The sequence below is a fragment of the Marmota marmota genome, unplaced genomic scaffold (genome assembly GCF_001458135.2).
Source record: "Marmota marmota marmota unplaced genomic scaffold, marMar, whole genome shotgun sequence".
Taxonomy (NCBI): domain Eukaryota; kingdom Metazoa; phylum Chordata; class Mammalia; order Rodentia; family Sciuridae; genus Marmota; species Marmota marmota.
Genome location: NW_026000016.1, coordinates 46,023,232 through 46,044,498, shown reverse-complemented (window position 1 = coordinate 46,044,498; position 21,267 = coordinate 46,023,232). Strand labels below are relative to the sequence as shown.

General features: G+C 37.2%; 1 protein-coding gene across 10 annotated transcripts in view; it reads right to left on the bottom strand.

Moving 5' to 3' along the window:
* Nucleotides 1-21,267, bottom strand: part of Ppp1r12b (protein phosphatase 1 regulatory subunit 12B) — a 212,292-nt gene that overhangs the window by 89,075 nt on the left and 101,950 nt on the right. For 9 of the 10 annotated variants that reach the window (XR_007349870.1, XM_048809696.1, XM_048809695.1 and 6 more), the window contains one exon: nt 2,563-2,653. Coding sequence is in view for 8 of the 10 variants with exons in the window: in XM_048809696.1 (XP_048665653.1) it covers nt 2,563-2,653 (91 nt within the window). In the remaining 2 variants the exon portion in view is untranslated. Of the gene's footprint in view, nt 1-2,562; nt 2,654-14,847; nt 16,647-21,267 lie in introns of those variants that run through there. The other variant, XM_048809703.1, reaches the window with a different exon arrangement.

Sequence of the window (21,267 nt, the reverse complement as noted above, 5' to 3'; positions counted from 1 at the left end):
ATTTTGAAAGGTGGGGAGTTAAAAAAGACCATGGGTAGAGGGGAGGCTATGTAGAAATACTGAAACAAAGAGAAGCCATGGATCAGTCAGGGTCTGTAGTTAATTAAGCAAAAGACCTTCAAAATTTACTTTCTGAAGTAAATTTTGGAAGCTTGTAACCTGAAATAGGAATGCAAAATGAAAAATAGCATGGTGATTCCTCAAAAAATGAAAAATAGGCTGGACACGGGTGGAGCATGTCTATAATTCCAGGGACTCTGGGGGCTGAGCAGGATCCTAAAGTTGAGGCCAGTCTCACCAACTTAGTGAGATTCTGTCTTAAAATGCAAAAGAGTAAGGGCTGGCAATGTAGCTCAGTAGTAGAGTACCCTGGGGTTTAATCCCTAGCGTGTACCCCCCACACACACAAATTAAAATTAAAAGTAGAATGAGCATGTGATTTGGTAAGTTCCATTTCTAAGGATATACACATCAAAGAACTGACAGTAGGGTCTCAAAGTAAAATTTTGTACAGCCATTCTCAGCAGTATTATTCACAACAGCCAAGTATCCATCAACGGATGCATGGATACATAAAATATGGCATATACATGCAATGGAATATTATTTAACTTTAAGAAGGAAGACAATTTTGACATATGCTACAATATAGATAAACCTTGATGACACTATGCTAAATGAAATAAGCCAGACACAAAAAGACAAATAGTTGCATGATTCCACTTATGTAAGGTTCCTAAATTGGACAGAAAGAAGAATGCTGCCTGCCAGGGGGGAAGGGAAATACTGTTTAATGGTTATAGAGTATCAGTCTGGAAAGTCAAAGTTCTAGAAATGGATAATGGTAATAGCTATAAAACAACATGAATGCACTTCATATCAATGAACTGTACACTTAAAAATGGAAAAAGTGGTAAATTTTACGTTATGTATAATTATCGCAGTAAAACAAAACCAAAAAAAATATAGTCCACCTTGGTTCTCAAGGAGGATACATTCTAATAGGCAAAACAGAGAAATAATCATCAAGCAAAAATAAAAAAGGAAAACCTGACTCACTTTCTGAGGGTCAGAGAAGATAGAAGGATTTTTTTTGCTGCTATGAATAATGTCCCTTTTTTAGTCATCAACTTTACTACTTGACTTCTGCAGCATTTAAAAATGTTCAACTTCTCTTTTTTTGTGCAAACTGATTTTTCATTCATTTCCATGCCACCACTATTTTCTACTTCCCTTTTTACTTCTCTGGATGCTCCCTTTCATTCTGCTTCATGGGCTAATCTTTCTTTCCTCCTTAACTAACTCTGATTCATAGCTTCTTCCTCCATTCTCACTGCCATCACAACCTGAGTTCATGGCCTTGTCATTTTCAGCTTGGATTACTATTAACAGCTTCCTAGCAAATCTTCTAGTTTCCAGGCTTGGCAAACAAACACTGCCTACCACTTCCATTAATTCTCTGCATGGGGATTTTTGTGAAACATAAAGTAGACTCTATCACTCATCCTTAAACTGTTTCAATGGCTCCCTTAAGGGATTTCCCCACCCTTCTTTGTAATGTCTTTACTGAAATATAATTCACATATTGTAAAATTCACCCTTTAAATAATCCCATGGTTTTTAGTTTATTCATTGAGTTGTGCAACTATCACCACTATCTAATTTCAGAACACTTTTCAACATTCCAAAAAGAAACCCCACACCTATTAACAGTCATTTTCCATTCCTCTTCCCTCTAGCCCCTAGCATTCATCCACTTTCTGTCTCTCTGGATTTGCCCATTTTGGATACATCATATAAATGGAATTATACAACATATGGCACTTTTTGAGTCTGGCCACTTGAGCTTAATTAGCATAATGTTTTCTCAAAGTTTATTCATGTTGTAGTATGTAACAACAGTACTGCATTACTTTTTAATACCAAATAATATTCCATTGTATGAACACAGAACATTTTGTTTGTTCATTCATTAGCTAATGGACATTTGGTTTGTTTCTACCTTTTGCCTATTATGAATAATGCTGTTATAAACACTTACATATAAGTTTTTATATGGACATTTTTATTTCTTTTACATATGTATGTTAAGAGTAGAACTGCTGGGTTGAATAAACTCTATATTTAACATTTTGAGGAAGTGCTAACTATTTTCCCCTAGGGATTCCTAATGTGATTCTTTTTTAATATAATTATTAATACATATTTATGGGTTTCACTGTGACATTTCCATATACACATATATCTACTCCATGCTTTGTTTATGTCCAACAGCCCTCAACCCTCCCTTCTACAGGGCACAGGGTTCTTAAGACCCCCAAGCACTAGTGGAATGATGAGTCTTGCTCTGAGCCTGGAGGCACAGAGGTATGAGTGAGAGGTACAATGGAGAGTGGGTAGATGGAACTATAAATTCAATTGATTCTCTGTAGTGTAAGATTTAACAGAGTTTTTAATACAGTGGCTGGGATAAAGCATTCACTTTAGTAGTTTTAAAATGTACCTGCAATGGAAAAATAGATAGATGAAAGGATATTTAAAAAAAAAAAAAATCACACTCACTTGAGTAGATCTTCGTGTTTGCCGAGCTTGTCTGGAACGTGCTTTCCGTAAAGACTCTGCTTCCTCATCCCGTACAGGAGTCAGATAGGACCTACAGAGAAGTAGGATCTTTGCTGCATGACTTGGGGAATGACAAGGTGCTTCCACACACTGAAGGGATTCCTATGCGCTAAGGATGAATTAAGGCAAAGTCCAAATGGCAGAAATGCTATTCGCCATCAGTAAAAATCACTGAATTGAAGACATAATTTGTGAATGTGTTATTGTTCAGGTAGAACTGTACCACCTGTAAAAAAAGATTCTATTTCTTCTTTCCTTAATCCTTTCCTATAAGCCTTCGGAGAGAATATTTTCAGTATTTTGCCAATGAATGTGATGTTTGTTGTAAGATTTCTTTAGATACTACTTACTGAATCAGAGTAATTCCTTTCTATTTCTATAGGAAGCAGGCTAAGAATTTTTTTTTTTTTAATCACTAGGTGGACTAAACTTTATTGAATGCTTTTCTCTCCTATATATTTATATGTTGTTTGTTTCTTTTTTTTTTTTTTTTTTTTTTTTTTTTTTTTTTTGGTGCTGGGGACTAAACTCAGCTCATATGTGCTAGACAAGCATTCTACCACTGAGTTACAACCACGGTCCTTTGTATTTTCTTTTGAGACACAGTCTCACTAAGTTGCCCAAGCTGGCCTTGAACTTGTGATCCACTTGCCTCAGCCTTTGTTTTACATTTTTATTTTCCTTTATTGACTTCATAGAAGACAGCCAGACTCTCATAGCTGCTTTTGCAGTTAATATATTTTAGTTGAAATATATTAAGACTAACTAGCCTTTCACAGATATACAGTTGCAAAAATGAGGAATATTGTGATTATTTTTTCAGATAACTGTGGATATTGTTTGATACTATACCAATGTGGAATCTGAAATGTATTAAGAGACTTTTCATATTCTGTTACATTAAGATGCATTGGTCTGGGCTGGAGCTGTGGTAGAGCACTCCCCTAGTACTCCTGAGGCACTAGGTTCAACCGCCAGCACCATGTAAAAAAAAGCTAAATATACAAAATAAAGGTATTGTGTCTATCTACAATTTAAAAAATATTTTTAAAAAAGATGCATTGGTCTACCTTGCACTTTGGATCTTAGTATATATATACATGATTTTGTAACATTATATCTCCATTAGTCATTTGCAAAATATCAGTGTACCTAGTTATGCATATCTTCCTAATACTGACACATTTATTTATACAATTAAAAAAAGACATTCCTTAATATCACCTTTGACCTTAGAACAATCTACATAATAGGAAGATGTCAGTATTACAGTGACATATACAAGTTTTCTAAAATTCTAATTTTTGCTTAAAAGTTTAAATTTTATGATTAGCAACAAATACTTACCAGGCTCACTTGGTTCATTTTCAAGAAAATGTCTCCATAACCATAGTGTCATCATTAGTCATTACAAAATGGTGTTCCATGAAAAAAGTTAGTTCTCTTCTTCTGAGACTATAATCTTATGTTAGGCCTGACTGGCCACATTTCATGTATTTATTATCTTTTTCTGTATATCTTTTTATTTCTGTAAATTTCATTCTGGATATTTGCTACTGTCCCATCTAATCCTCTCTTTGGCAGGTTTGATGCAAACTAACCAATTGAATTTCCTAATTTCAGTTATTTTTCAGTTTAGAATTTCCACTTGATTCTTTTAATAGATTGCAATCCTCTGGTGAAATCCTCCATCTTATTTTTTTTGAATATATTAATCATAATTATTTTAAAGTCCATGTCTGATAATATCACTATCTGATCTGGTCCTATTATCTATTTTTTCTTTTGATCTTTTGGTAAATCGGTTTTATTTCCTGGTATAGCTAGTAACTTTTGAATTAACTGCAGATACAATTAATGAAAAAATGTAGTTTTAACTCACAGCACTAGAAGATGTCATCCTTCAGAGCAATTAGGTAAAAGTAGTTCTCAAACTTTGACTTGCCACAGAATCACTTGGAGAGATTCCACAACCCCAGAAGTTCTGCTTTGGTAGGGTTTAGGGTGGGAATCTAAGAATTTGCATTCCTAATTATTTCTCTGCTGATGATGCTCATTTATACTTTGAGAACCACAGGGATGAGGCAAATTTCCTTAATCCACTTTGAGACTAAGCTGACTGGAAGTCAGGCTTCAGTCTTTGCAGGGGGGCTGGTGTATTTTGGAAAAGCTGGTTTTTACATTTCCAGAGGTTGCCATCTATATGCTACAAGTCCATCATAAACAAATGATATGTATCAAAGAAGAGAGTGACTAACTTCTCCTTTGAAGGATGCAGTTGATTTAGTTGAACTAAAACCAGTCAGGTTTTAGTTCAAGTTTTACTTACTGTCTCTAATTGGGAATGGGATGCTCATACTATGGAACAATAGAACAGATAACTGGATTCTACTTCAATTACAAGTTTGCCTTAAAAGACTTAATCTTTTGGGACTTTGGTTTCTTCATTTATAAAATAAAGGGGTTGGTCTACAGTTTTTAAGGTCCCATTCAGCTTTAAGCCACAGTGAATCCATATTTATGCTGATTCTGGGCAAATGTCCTTGAAAACTTCCAGTTAAAATGCTTACTAACTGGTCTGGCCAAATAAACATTTTCCCTGAGTAGGGAGGGGTGGTTGGTTCAGTTGGACACTCTCCCCCATGCCAAATCCACAAATGCTCAAGTCCTATCTATAAAATGGTGCAGCACTTGCATATAATCTACAAACATCCTTCCATATACTTTAAATCATGTGTAGATTATCTGCAATACCTAATACAACGTAAATGCTATGATAATAGTAGTTATATTGTATTGTTTAGAGAATTTTGACCTGAAAAAAATTATGCATGTTCAGAAGAGATGCAGTTTTTTTCCCTGATTAGTTTTTGATTTGCAGTTGGTTGAATCCACCAATTCAGAACCCATTGGTACAGAGGGCCTACTATACTAAATTTCCTATATTCCATATGCCATTTCCTTTTGTACTTGCAACAGAACTTTGTGTGACAATGGAAATTTATATATCTGAACAGCCCAATATGGTAGCCAGTAGTCATGTGTGGTTTCTGAGCACTTAAAATGTGGCTAGTGCAACACAGAAACTGATTTTTCATTTCATTTCAGTTAAACTTAAATAGCCACACACATCTACTGAATACCACACTGTAAAAAAAAAAAAAATCTTGAAGTCCTGAAAAATCCAATTAAAAGATATTTATTGTCAGCCCCTTTCTTAAACCTGAAAATCAGATCCAACTCATACAACATAAACTTAACAAAATTTGTCGAGAACACAGTTTATTCACCAGCTAAGTTTAAAAGCAACTGATTTTATTTTCTTGTCGAAGTTCTCACTTTTCTTCTGTGTTTCCCAGAGGCAATATTACTGTAACCTTACATTTTTTATGTGGTACCTTTAAGTTTTATGAGGTTGTTCTGGGGCTCCCACCTTTAAGATATTTATAGATACAACAAACAGGAACAGGCTCACTGATGCAGCACACTCAGAGTTACTTTTTTGCTAATTGCAATGTTTGCACTCTGCTGTCTCCACATGCCTTATCCCATACCACCCCTCTTTCCCTCTTGCCCCTTTTGACACAGAGAGCTCCAAGAAAACAGACTGTTACCTCCTTGCGTAGGCCTGCATGGCAGAATGAAGGTCAAGAGATGAGTGGAGACGAAGAGCAAGGAAGGTAAGTGGCTGCTGGGAAAGATTGCAGTCTCAGCACCCGGTCTCCCTTGGAAACTAGAAAAGGCTTGCACTGCCACTGCTATCCAGCAACCCAGAGGCAAAGCCTGTAATTTGCTAAGAAGCTGCTACTAGAAAGGAGGAGGAGAAGGAAGGGGAGGAGAAATGGGGAGGAAGGCAAAATCTTGGGGCTCGGCAGAACCAATGCTACTAATAGTTCCCAAGATACCATTCCATTAGATGCATATTTTATACAGCGTACCAAACCAATCAATACTACTTCTCATCTGATAGACAGGGGAGGGAGAATTATTCCTCATGTAAAAGGAGGTACGCAAAAGAGCATTCTTGTTCTGGATACTATTTCATCTGCCCTTGGGCTATCCTAGTTGCTGCATTCATCCAAGTGAGCTATAAACATTGCCTCACAGGAGGCTCAGGCCTGGCCAGCTGGCAAATTTAAAGGGTGGGTGAAGAGACAGATTAAAAGGAAACACAGGAGAGAAATGCAGGGACAGATTTCAGATCTGCTATAAATGGGTTAAATCTACATAGAGGGAGGCTATAAGAACTACTAAATTTGATAAGCTAGCTACAGATTTCTAGATCTAGTATATGTCACATATCAAAATGTGAACTGATTTTATGGTCTGGGATAATTGCATTCAAATGCTTGTGTGTCTTTTTGACCTATTTCAACACTGACATCAGAGATGAGGTTTAAGTGAAGAAGAGGACCAGCAGGAGGAGGAGGAGGAAACTTCCTGCAGTCAATCTCAGCATTTCCTGAATTCTGTGAATCAAGAGTTCTCAAAATGAGACAATTTTGACCTCTCTTTCCCCAAAGGTAGGGTTAGGCAGAATTATCTGTCTTGAAATGCCAATAGTACTGAGTTTGCAGGCATTGGGATCAGCACATTTTTTTTTCTGTAAAGACCCAGGTAATAAATCATTAGGTTTTACAGACTTTCTAGTGCCAAAGCAGTCCTAGATGATACATAAATCAGTGGATGAGCTGTATACTCACTGCTTGCCATTCTACCCTGGTGGAACTAAAGCCAGATGGCTTGTAAAGCTTCAAATATTTACTATCTAGTCCTTTTCAGATCATTTTGCTGATCCTTGCTCTAGTCCCTAAGTTCTAGAGCACCAAACTATGGCTCAGAGAACTCCTTTTGGGAGTCTGGTGTTTCTGTGATGTATCTTAGATAAATACTATATCATCTTGATTCTTTTCTTTTGGAATATTGATTGGTTCCATTAGAAACATGCCAGCCTCAAGTGCCAAAGCCACTTTCACAAAAACAATCTTTTACTTATGTAGGTCACTTTACAATTAGTTCACTGGTCAGAGCAGGTGTTGCTGATGCCAACAATAACAGATTCATGCACAAGGCCAGTGAGTGCTGCTTTACTGCATACCCACAGGCTATACCAACTGGACATGGCCAACTATCTCAAATATTTATCACTGATTACAAAAGAGATCAGGACAAATTCAACTCTATGGTTAATTTTCTTTTAGTCAAGAAAATGCAAATTAAAACAAGAAGAAAAGACTACATTTTCCTTAGACTGGCAAAATATTTTTTTAAAAAAACAACTATGTCAAGTAGAAAGAACTAGCAACTTTCATACAGTGTTAGTGATACAAAGAAGGTAGCAATATATACTCACTTCTTCAGACCAGAAATTGATTTGAAAATATATACCCTTTAGGAAACTCTTGCACATTTATACAAAGAAATATGAACAAGAAGTATGCAGTAACATCATTAATGTTAGAAAAAAGAAGACCTTAACACAGGAAAAAAAAAAGAAAAGATAGACTAAAATAAGCATTTAAGGTGAATGCTGGGTAAAAACAGTAAGTTTCAAAATAATGTATGCAAAGTGTAAAAATGTAAAAAATATTTGTGTGTGCATAAATAAAATAATAACAACAATAAGTTTAAGAATGATAAATATCAAATTCAGGATATTTATATTCAGATGGTGACTACCTGGTAGAGAGGGTGTTAAGAGATGAGATCAGGGTCTACAGGGGCTTATGCCATATATTTTCAATAGTTTATTTAAAAAGAACAAGCAATTTGGCAAAACATTGGGACCTGATCAAACTAACTTGGTATTTGTAATGTTTAATAATTAAAAAAAAGAATAAGTATAATAACACTATATCTCAAACAACTTATAAATATTTTAGCAGTAATATTACTGTAGGTGAAAATGTAATTTTTATTTTCTACTTAAAATATAGTTATGGTGGATAATTTTGTAAATGAACTTTTTAAGAGTTAAGGTTAACAAACCTTTAACCCTGAAAAGTGATCATTAATATAAAAAGAACTCTTGCAAGCCGAAAAGATACATATAACAGAGAGACATTCATATTTCACAATGTGGAAAACTTAAAGACTAATAGATTTACAGACTCCTCTACTCTCACCAGCTCCTAGAAATTACTTTCTAGCTGCTATAATCACTAGCATGGCCTTTATTAGGGGGAAAAAAAAAAAGCGGGGGAGAGTGTTGGGGGAGTACGGGGATCGGGGGAGTAGGAAAAGCTCCCATACCTGTGGTTCTTAACCTGTACTAAACACTAATACCTTTAACAATCAGATAAAAACTGTAACTCTTTCCCAGAATAAAAGTACTTACATGTACACAAAATTTGCTAACAGTATCAAGGATTTCTGTACTTTATCTTAGCTCAGATTAAAGGGGGCAGGGTCTAGAAGGTAAACCAGATTTACCTTCAGAGGAGGCCTATAGGTCTATTAACTTAATTTTCCAATCACCTATACTTTGCAGATGTATCAAAGTCCTTTAATTAAGACTGTGGGTGGAGGAAGGAGAGTGGGAAGAGATGGCTGATGTGTACAGGGGTGGTACAGCTGCATGGGAGGAATCACAGAGTAGTAGGATAACCATGATTCAAAACAATTAATTGAACACTTCAAAATAGTTAATAGACGAATTTTGAATATTTCTGACACAAAGAAATGATAAATGTCTGAGGTGAGAGATACACCATTTGCCCTGGTCTGATCATTACGCATTGTACACATGTATTGAAATGTCACACTGCACCTGATAAACATATGCAATGATTATGTGTTAAAACTTTTTAACTTAACTTTTTGAGTTTTTAAGTCAAAACTCAGTGACACTGTTTAAAGTCATGTTTCCTATGACATAATTTACATGCAGGAAAATTTGCCCTTTTTAGTATATTGGTCTGAGAGTTTTAGCAAATGCACACAGTCCCATGTATTGTATCACCATAATCAAGATAGAGGATAGTTCCATCATCCCTCTAATTCCCTCATGCCACTTTATAGCCATCACTTCCCACCAGCTAAGGGATTTTTTTTTAATTGCAGAAAAAAAAAAAAATTAAAATATACTATTGAAGAAATGCATAGAATTTTCATTCAAATTTAAAAATAATATGTAATATAACAATTACCTTAGCCCACTAAGTTAGACATTGGCTACTACAATAGATTGTAGATTATAAAAACAAAAACGGGGGGGGGGGGGGCTTTAAGATCTAGTGAATGAAATTCCTTATATTCTAACCAGTGCTTGCCACTGTGATCAAGTCCCAGGAAGGTGGAGACCACTCTTTGTCATTACATTACCAATACTGAGCACTGAGCCTGCCCTAGGTTAGGTATTCCAAAACAATTACTGGATTAAGTTATGAAAAAAATTCAGAATCTGGGCTATTAGTTTTGTCCTAAGGTTGGCCCCAATCTCCAACCAAATAGTTGCTTATTTGCCATTTTTAAAGTTTAGTCAATAGTATGTCGATTCATTTTTTTCATATTCAGCCATCTTCCCATCTTGCCGTTTTTGACTTATAAAAAATGAAGGTTTGAAGGTTTGCCTGAAAACTGGATCTTGTGGGGAAGATGAACATATTAAGTAGTGATAATTAAAATTGAAGACAGCAAAATGCCACAAATAGTGCTCTGGAGAGGAAACTTGATACTGGCTGGGAGACTCAGGAATAAAACATCACAGTGAGGTGATCTGAGTAGAACAAGTGGCTTCCTAGAAAACAAGGGGGTACAACAATTCCTGGGGCCACCTTCTCAGATTTTAAGTAGTAGACAGTGACCTAGCAGGAACAACAATCCCTGCTGTGGCACTGTGAGGGTGGACTGGCTGTGGGGCGTGGTTGGGGGTTGCTCTGAGGGGAAGAAGGCCAAAGGTCTAGGCTGGGAGGCCTGAAACAACTGGACAGTGCAGGTACAGAGGAGACAGGGACTTGATGGATTCTTGAGAATGGCAGGACTTGGTGACAGATTAAAGGTGAGTAGTGGAGATGGAAAAGGTTTCTAGTTTGATCTCCAAGTTTCCCAAATGGGTGACACTTATGCAGGACCATAAACAAAGATTTTCTTTTTTTTTTTTTTTTTAAACATGACTTTTTTTCTTGCCTTTTAAAGGTCAGAGGGAAGACTTATTTGGTTTATTTTGTTTATACCCTCTTTCCAAAGAGGACTTGAAAAACCCTTAAAGAAATGCAAACCTGTAACTATTCTTTACACAAAGAAATAAGAGGGGAAGAAAAATAATGGTCTCAAATGGCTTGTCATGGAATACTCACTAGAAGTCAGGCACTATCCTGAGCTCTTTACATGCCATTTTATGAAGAATGGGAGAGAAGTCTGGACTTGAGACAAGAGACTGAAATGACTACTGAAGCAACTGGAGTGGATAAGGTCAGCTGGGGAGAGTCACAGACAGAGAAACAAAGGACGCTTATAGAATGATGTTTAAAGATGTTACAGAGGAAAAACAGCTAAGAAGGGACACAAAGGAGAAGCAATCAGAAAAGACAGAAGTAATCCAGGAAAGAATGGTATCAGAGAGGCCATGGTAGAATAAAAATTTAAGAAAGTAATAGTCAAAATTATAAAATGTTGCTGAAAGTTCAAGGTAAAAGATGAAGTGACCACGAAATCTGATACAAGGATCTTCACAGGACCATTTAGCAGAGCAATTTCACTGGATATGCAGGTGTGGCAGAATTTCTCTTCTAATAGAAGAGCGAAAAGGAGGTCAGGAAGTGGATAAAGTGAAATTAGAGTCCCCCCAACTTTTCTGTATAAGGGATTGATCGCAGAGGTGTTTTATTACTGAGTCACATCCCCAGCCCTTTCTTTATTTTGAGACAGGGGTCTCACTAAATTTTGGAGGCTGACCTTGAACTTGGAATCCTCTTGCCTTGGCTTCTGAGCCTCTGAGATTATAGGCATGCACCACTACCTCTGTGCCTGGCAAATTAGAGGACTTTCAAAGACTAACAGCAGGGGAAAAAGTGAAATATGGCAACACCAGAGGGCAGTGCAGGGCTAAAGGTGAGTTCCATCAAGATGGGAAAGACAAGCACCTGTCAAGGACAAATGGTCTTTACACAGGGAAATCTGTGTCATAGATAAAGCTAAGCTTACAGTTTTGCTTCCCATTATTTATGAATTTTGTGTGCCAAGTGGTTTCTTTTAAATACCATCAGCTTCATTATAAAGGAACTTGGTTCTTGAGGGATCTTTCAGCTATTACTGTATTTTATTTACATGTCAATGATCAGTAACCCATTTTCAGCACAAGTGCACAGGGATTGTGAATCGTATCCTATTTCCCTTTCAGGTTAGAAGACTAAGATTTCCTAAGAGGAAATAAATTAAAGAACTGGGTCAGTATATTGCCCAGGGTTATCTAAGAGACTCTAAGGAAGAAAATGAATTGTTTAAAGTAGAATCAGAAATGATTCATGCAATTGCTGTCAGCTAATTCCAATTTTTCAAAACTTCTTTAAATAGAAATATACATACCCAATACTCTAGAACTCTCCCAACGGTAAACTTCTTAACCCAGCATCCTTACCCAAAACTGGACAGGTGGCCTGTAAGACAACCTCTCACTTGGTTCTCCAAGTCTCTGGTATTACAGGCATGTACCACTGCACCCTGCTACCTAGACACTCCATTCTATACCACTCACCTTCTCTGAACTCCTAACATACCTACCTGAATGCAATTTTGCACTCAAGGATGTATTATTCTCTAATAAGTACTCATGGTTTGCTATGTATAAATTTGATTATTAAATATTTTTATTTTAGATTAAAAATTTTTTTTCAGTTGTTGGTGGACTTTTATTTATCTGTATGTGATGCTGAGAATCAAACCCATTCTAGGCAAGTGCTTTACCACTGAGTCACAACCCCAGCCCTGATGTACTGAATCTTGATGGTACAACGTGGGGCATATGCCTTTCTTATCATAACCCACTGTTCTTAGCACAACATGGAGCACACAAATGGTGAGAGTCACTGATGGTTTGGAATTCTGTGATTTTTAGAATCCAATATTATCTATAGATCTCCTAACGTCACCAAATTGCCAATTAAGAAACTCAGGACTAGGGGAGTTACATGGCTTGCCTGAGAAGGCATAAGTTGTATGCTTTGCTTAAGGGTAAATGAGGTATCCTTCTTGCAATCCAGGGAAGTTTTTTGTTTTTTCTTTTTAACCTTGTGCCTGCTTCTCTATTTTGAAGAAGCACCAGAGTGGAAGTTCACAAAGGGCCTCCACATTTCAGAAAATATTTGCACTTCTTATATCAATACACTTAAAATGGAATGGGGGAGATAAAGCTCATCTGAAAACTGATTCAAACACAAAACAGGGACTTCAGGAGCAATGCACCAAGATCAATTGACATTCCTCTGCTGCCATCTTATGGACATAGATGATTATAACACAGGGCTTATTTTCATTTAAGAAAATGTTATTCAACATTGACACATCTATGTATTAGGCTCTGTGGTGAGAAGAAAACCCTACAGAAAAAGCAGCACCACAAAGTTCACAGTGTAGTGAATGAAGAGCAACAACATATTATTTATCTGATTAAACTAGTCGGAATAACAGTACTACTGAAGAACAAATCTGATTTCAGCCTGGAGATGGGGAGCAGGATAGTGAGCAGTAGGGTTTAATCTGTGGGAGTTCTTATGCATGAATAATGTGTTAAGTAGAGAAGGTGAGGGCGGGGGAACCATATTCCAGGGAAAAGGTTTCGAATGGACAAAGGAAGAGGATTGTTAAGGTAGAATGAATTCAGGAAATGTCTAAGTTTTATATCTGGGTAAGCTGATGCAATTACTAAGGCTATAAAATACAGGAAGAGTAGAAAGAAAAGGATGAGAAGGATAGGGAGAATAGTACAGTTCTGGGTAAGGTGAATTCAGAGCCTGATGAAAGGTCGCCATAGTGGCTTGGGGAGGCTGAGACAGGAGGATAAGGAGTTGAAAGACAGTCTCAGCAACATAGCAAGACCTTGTATAAGTAAACAAACATTTTTAGAAGAACCTGATGAGTATTCTCTCTACAGGACTAAAATGACTAATAATTGTCAGCAGGATTTTCGAGACTGCCTGGCTTAGCATGATTTTGAATTTTGCTCGGAAACTGGTCCTCTGCATATACAAGATCAATTAGGAAGCTTCTCATCTTATAGATGGAGAAAAATGTTTACTTTCATCAATATTCATCTGATTGTAAAGTTTGTGGTAAATAAACAGCTTTTACACAGACCTCAATAAATTCCCCTCTTCATTTTATAATTTCTTCTTCAAAGTCCAGTTCAGTTTGCAAAGTGCCCTTCACCTATATAAACCAGCTTCTCTAATTTCTCTAAATACCTGACAATTTTTATTTAAAATATATAGTATGAAAAATTTAAAACAAAAAAGAATACAATCACTACCTGCGTATTCTTACCATCCAATTTAAGAATAATAGTACCAATACCAATTTCCTCTTAAAAGGAGAAAATTTGGGGCTGGGGTTATGCTTAGTGGTAGAGCGCTTGCCTAGCATGTGTGAGGCCCTGGGTTCGATTCTCAGCACAACATATAAACAAATAAATAAATAAAGGTCCATCGGTAACTAATAAAAATTAAAGAGAGAGAGAGAGAGAGAGATCCTACTTCTTGAATTTCTTAATTGTCTTCTGTAACCTCAACCTCTTTGGTCTGATTCTTAGATCAAAGCACATGTTTAAATTCATTAAGAATATGAAGAAAAAAAAAGAAGTTCCAAAAGCAGTTATTCTGAACACTTCGTATCTTATTCCTCCTACCTACCTTCTCCTTCTCCTCCAGTCACAACACTAAAACAATCTATGCAACAAGTCAGCTTCCCAAAGAACCATCAGAAAAGGAGGACAGAGTACAAACATATATACAGAATATCTAAGCTGTCAGGCAGAATTTTTTTTTTTTACCTGTTGCTTCTGCCATTCCATGTCAAGCACTTGCTGAAGTCTCAGTTCAGAATATCCAAGTTAGCCTTCAAATACTGAGTATTAGGAAACTTTGGCAGAGGCTTGTCTCAATTCCCTGGAACACACAGATCAACTTCCTGTGCTTCTGATTTTCATAAAATGAGGAATGGCAAGGCACTCAACTGCCAGATCAAATCAATCCACATGTGGTAAAGCTACTTCAGACACACCTTGCCACACACCTGTGCAGCTGCATTCCCATAAGTCCAAGTTTCAACAAACAGGTGGCCACTCCTCTAGTTGTTCTTCCCCAGTAAACACCAGAACCCATTTTATGAGATTGTTTTTAAAGCAGTGGTCTTTTGCTAATATGGGAAAATGAACTGGTAGACAGGAAGTGGGAGGGGGAATAAGGGCACACAATTTTGGCCCCTCCCATGTGTTACTAATTCAGCTCTGAAAAAAGAATCACTTTATCAGAAGGAGATTAACTGTGAAGACATGGCTGATAAGGGCTTTTGAGTAGCAGGTGTTAAGTGACTGCTCTCTGAATTGGCTGAGGAATGGGAGCAGAACCAGAGGCTCTGCTGCCTCAGGGAATGAACTCTTGTCCTTTCTCCTAAGTGCAAGAGTCCTGAGGGGTGGATTGTTTTAAACATCCCCTCCTAAACTGTTGAGGACTTGCATGACAAATGCCATTGTCTCTGGAAAATGAAGTGAGGTTATGTTTTAATGGCAATGTTCAGCAACAGAAATGGCAAAAGAGTAGCAGACTTTTAATTCAAGGCCCTAAATTTCATTACAGTTAACTCTTAGGAGACAGCACCCAGGTCTTCCTTCCCAGAATTAGTATTGCTAAACAATACTGATGTTATTTTTAAACCCCCAAGTATATCATTCAATGGTAATTACCATGATTCTAAAAGAGTTGCTTCATCCTCAAAAGAAATTCCATATGCATTCATTGCCCACTTCATGATTTTAAATATAGATTGCCAGCCTCATTCTTACTAAACAAATAGCACCACATTCTATCACACCTAAAACACATCTAAAAATTAGTTACAAGATGCATTACTGCTTTGTTTATTGTTTTTTTTTTTTAAAGAAGTGTCAGTAAACCTATCACAATGCTTTCTTTTCTTTTAGTTTTTGTGTCAGGGATTGAACCCACACATGCTTGCTTATAATCTTATAGCTCAATTAACATTTAAGTTACTAAAAGACATCTTTAAGATGCATTTACCTAGACATATTTAGAATCAGCAATACACAAAACCCAGTGGATACAACAATATGGAACCCTATCTCTACAAGAATCAGTTGCTACCATTATCCACATGCTTAGCTCACTAGCTGTTGCCTAAATGTCCAAGATTCCTGGACACCTCTTGGTGAGGGAAGAAATGGCATCAGAAGATATGCACATGGTTGCACTATATTACCATGAAGAAGATTTTCCCCTTAGATATCCATGAAGTATGTCCCAACAATGCGTTACATTGTAAATATAGGCATATCTTGTTTCCTTGTATTTTGCTTTGTTGCACTTTACATGTTATGGTTTTTACAAATTGAAGGTTTATGGCAACCCTGCTTTGAGTAAGCCATTTTTCCAACAGTGTGTGCTCATTTCACTTCACTGTGTCATAATTTGCTAATTATCACATTTCAAATTTTTTCATGATGATTATATCTGTATGGTGATCTGTGATCAGTAACATTTCTTTGGATCTCTATAACCAGGCCTATATAAGATGGTGAACTTGATTGACAAATGTTGTGTGTGTTCTGACTGTTCTGCCCACTGGCTATTTCCCATCTCTCTCCCTCTCCCCAGGCCTCCCTTTTCCCTGAGATGTAACAACAATGAAATTAGAACTATTAATAACTCCACCATGGCCTCTAAGTGTTCAAGTGAAAGGAAGTCACGTATCTTTCACTTTAAATCAGAAGCTAGAAATGATCAAGCTTAGTGAGAAAGGTTTGTTAAAAGTGAGAAAGTCTGAGAGCTTAGTTTCTTGTGCCAGTTAGCCAATTTGTGAATGCAAAGAAAAAGTTTTTGAAGAAAATTAAAAGTGCTACCCTAGAAATGATAAGAAAGAGAAACGGCCTTATTGCTGATATGGAGAAGATTTTAGTGGTCTGGATAGAACACCAAACCGGTCACAGCATTCCTTCAGGGGATCATTTAGGGCAAGACCCTAACTTTCTTCCATTCTAGCAAGGCTGAGAGGTGAGGAAGTTGCAGAAGAAAAGTCTGAAGCTTGCAGAGGTTGGTTCAGGAGGTTTAAAGAGAGAAGCCACTTCTATAACATCAAAATGCAGGTGAAGCCACAGTGCTGATGTAGAAGCTGCAATAAATCATCTACAAGATCCAGCTAAGATAATTGATGACGATGGCTGTGCTGAACAACAGATTTTCAATGCAGATGAAATAGCTTTTTATTGGAAGGAGACACCATCTATGAAATTCATAGCTAGAGAGGAGAAGTCAATTCCTGGCTCAAAGCTTCAAAGAACAGGCTGCCTCTCTTGTTAGGAGCTAATGCATTTATCTATCTGGTGCCTTTAAATTGAAACCAACACTCATTTACCATTCTGAAAATCCTAGGGTCCTTATAAACTATACTGAATCTACTCTGCCTGTGTTCCCTAAATGGAACAACACAGCACATGTGTTTACAACATAGCTTACTAAATATTTTATGCCCACTACTCTGAGACCTACTACTCAGAAGAAAAGATTCCTTTCAAAATATTACTGCTCATTGACAATGCACTTAGTTACCCACCAGCTCTGATGGAAATACACATAGAGATTAATGTTGTTTCATGACCGTTAACACAACACCCATTCTGCAGCCCATAGATCAAAAAGTAATTTTTACTGTCAAGTCTTATTATTTAAGAAATACATTTCATAAGGCTACAGCTGTCATAGATGGTGATTCCTCTGATAGATCTGGGCAAAGTAAATTGAAAACCATCTGGAAAGTATTCACCATTTCAGATACCATTTAAGAACAATGATGATTCATGGAAGGAGGTTGAAATATCAACATTAATAGGAGTCTGGAAGAAGCTGATTCTGACCCTCATGGATGACTTTGAAAGGTTCAAGTTTTCAATTTACAGATGCGTTGGAAATTGTAAGAGAACCAGAGTTAAAAGCAGAGAAAGAGACTGAACTGCTGCCTCTCACAACAAAACTTATATAGATGAGGAGCTTCTTATGAATGAGCAAAGGAAACAGTTTCTTCAGATGGAGTCTACTCCTGGTGAAGATGCTGCAACCACTGCTGAAATTAAAGGATTCAGAATCTTACATAAACTTAGCTAACAAATCAGGGGTAGGGTTGAGAGGACAGACTCCAATGTGGAAAGTTCTATGGTAGGTAAAATACTATCAAACAACATCTCACTCTTCTAAGAAATCTTTCATGAAAGGAAGAGTCAATTGATGAGGCAAATTTCATTGTCTTATTTTAGGAAAGTGTCATAATGACCCCAGTCTTCAGCAACCACCACTCTGACCAGTCAGCAGCCCTCAACATCAAGACAAGACCCTCCATCTGCAAAAAGATTATGACTTGCTAAAGGCTCAGAAAATCCATTGCATTTTTTAGCAATAAAATATTTTAAAATTAAGGTATGTATTTTGGTTTTTTAAACATAATGCTATTGCACACTTAACAGACTATAATACAGTATAAACATAGTGTTTATATGCACTGGGAATCCAAAACATTTGCCTTTTTACAATATTCACTTCATCGAGGTGGTCTGGAACCAAACCTGTACTATGTCTGAGGTATGCCTATAATAGATAAGGAGATAAAATGCAAGACAAGTGGGCTTAAAAGAAGAACACAGTCTTAAAACATTGAGATACAGGATCCCTATAATATATAGGGTTTAAAAATTAAATAAAACAACCTGAAATCTAAAATAGTAGCAATAGTTAACACTCTGGGAGTAGATCTTGGCTCTGCTGAAGTTAGACACAGATCTTAATGAAAGTCCGCAAAGCATTTTACTGGTAGCAATATAACTAGTTATTATGTGTACATATCCCTAAATTATTTTAAAGTTTGAGAAGAACTTTTACATAGTATGCTTCTTTTAATCCTCAAAATAGCCCATGAGATAGGCTTGGGAACATTTGGGTCATACATGAATTATTTGATTCCTACAACAAGTTTACAAAAGTAGGCACGGCTATCCCTCTTTTACATATGAGGAACGGGTCAGAAAGGGAACCTGATTTACCCCAAATCACACGGCAAGTAAGAGGCTGAAGTGGAATTTTCTTAATCAATTCTGTGCACTGCCCACAGAGTCCGGCCTTTTACAGTGGCCCATGGGTAGCCCAGTCCCTCAGGTAGCAACTTATCATCATTATCATTTCAAAAACAGTCATGTTCTGAAGAAAAAATTCAAATTTAAAAGATTTAACACTAAAGGCAGTTCTGTCTGTATGGTGTCTTTAGCCTGGTGAAGCTTCTTGTCATTCTGCTACCTAAGGACTGGGGGCCCCAAGCAGTGGATCACTTTTCTTTCTATTCCAGAACTGTTTGGAGCATAATCCAATTGTATTAACAACCCAGAGACTTCCAAAATGACAACTTGCTAATCATCTGAGCCTTAAGCAAGCTATAATCTTCTTGTGGGTGGAGGATGTTGTCGTGATGTTGATGGCTGCTGAGCCATCAGGGTAGTGGTTGCTGAAGATTGTGGAGTCCCTGTGGCAATTTCCTAAAATAAGACAATGAAATCTGCCTTATCAGTTGACTCTCCCTTTCACTTAAGATTTCTCTGTAACATGAGATGCTGTTTGATAATATTTTACTCACAATAGAAAATGTACCTACTACCATATATATTTCACTCTCTTCCTGTTCAATATATTCATACTTAGAGAATAATCATGTGAGTAGAGAAATTTATTTAGTAAATTAAATTGGTAAATTCAGCATCGCTGCAGACCTCAAGATAAAGAAAACACTCACTTGACAACAACAACAACAACAACAACAAAAGAGAGATTAAGAGAAGTCTGTGAAATCTCTTCTCTAGAGTACTTTTTTGAATTGATAACTGTCTACAGCTTGGGATAGGGATGAACACATGATAAAAACCATGACTCAAGAGTTTAGTTGGTTGGTATATATTTCTAACATCTCAAAGACAATGCCAAATTAATCTGTTGACAGCCTCATGTTAGCAGGATTAACTACCTAGCTTACAACACCATAAGAGATTCAAGAAGGGGGTTGAATATGGGTGGTGTATGTGACCCAACCAGTAGTGACCATATCCTGAGAAGCAAAGCAGAGTCACATATAATTTGGGCTATTTGGGAGAGACAAGCAATTTTAGCTTCTTGTGGAGAAAAACTATTAAAGCCATTTCTATAAAGAAAAGTAAGGCCATAAAACTAATTTAAAATTCAGGGCTGCTGGGGGAGGAGAAAAGCAAGAAAAGCAAAGGCAGACACTATCAAACTCTAATATTAGCCAAGGGAATTGTTTATATTTTGTTGCTAAGGAAAACTTGGAGCTTTGGAAAATGAACCCAACCACTACACTATGACAGCTGCTGCTTGGCCCTGGTATCCCTGCAGAATTATCTGCCAACTTGCCACTTGCCGTTTCTGTCCTGTTGTCTGCCAGTCAATTCAGTCCCTTTATAATCAGATGACCCTGTTGGTTTTCATAGTTCCCAGGATAATCCAAAGACTGGATGGTGGTGATTACAGTGCCAAGAAGGTAGAGACTGTTGCATTCTGGAATGCGGATTAAGACAGGCTGTCCCTGATTCAAAAACCTTTATCCTGAATTCAAAAGCTGTAGTTGGTGTGTTCAATGAAGAAGAGGCCTGGGAGAGGTCTCCACTATGCCTCTCACTCAAGGTGTGATACTAAATGAATTACTCTGCTCACAAGGCCTCAGCATTCCCATGTATCAAGCAGGGAGCATACCTCCTATTTCTTTCCGTCATGTAAAGAGAATATATTTGAGTACACTTTAGACTTACAGAGCTGGGGCAGGGGTTGGAGAGTAAGGGGGAAGGAACTTTGCAAAGCTATGATTATGTCGTTGAAAATAACAAACTGTTTCAGAAGTTCTGCCATGAGCTATGTAAGAAAAATCACAAATTATTTAGCATCATGCAAACTTTGAATCTCAGGCTATTACAATTACTCTTCAATAGCCATAGCCATCTCCACAGACTTATATTGTAGGAGAAACTATGGTCCCTAGAGTTAATTTTAGTCAAGTCCTCTTTCTCCTTCTGCCCCATTTTAAGAGTAATACTTTATCACTCTGGAACTTTGGACTGTTGGGTCAGGCTATATGGACAATGACCAAACAGACTCCATTTTACCTTGAGACTCCATGTCATGTAAGAAATCATTCTCGGGGATTTGGAAGATGGCGGCGAGGGGAGTGCATTACCCCCGTGTGCTGCTTCACTGTGTGGGAGTATGACAAGTCAGGACGGCTAAAGGATATCTTGTTAGGAATTTCCAGCAATAGTGGGGTGCTCCGGAACCTGGAGGAAGGATTTCCATCGCACGAGGATCGGCTACGGGGACTCAAACGCGAGAGGTTTGTCGCACGGAGGGTAACTGCTTATTCAGCAAATCGCCCCGCGGC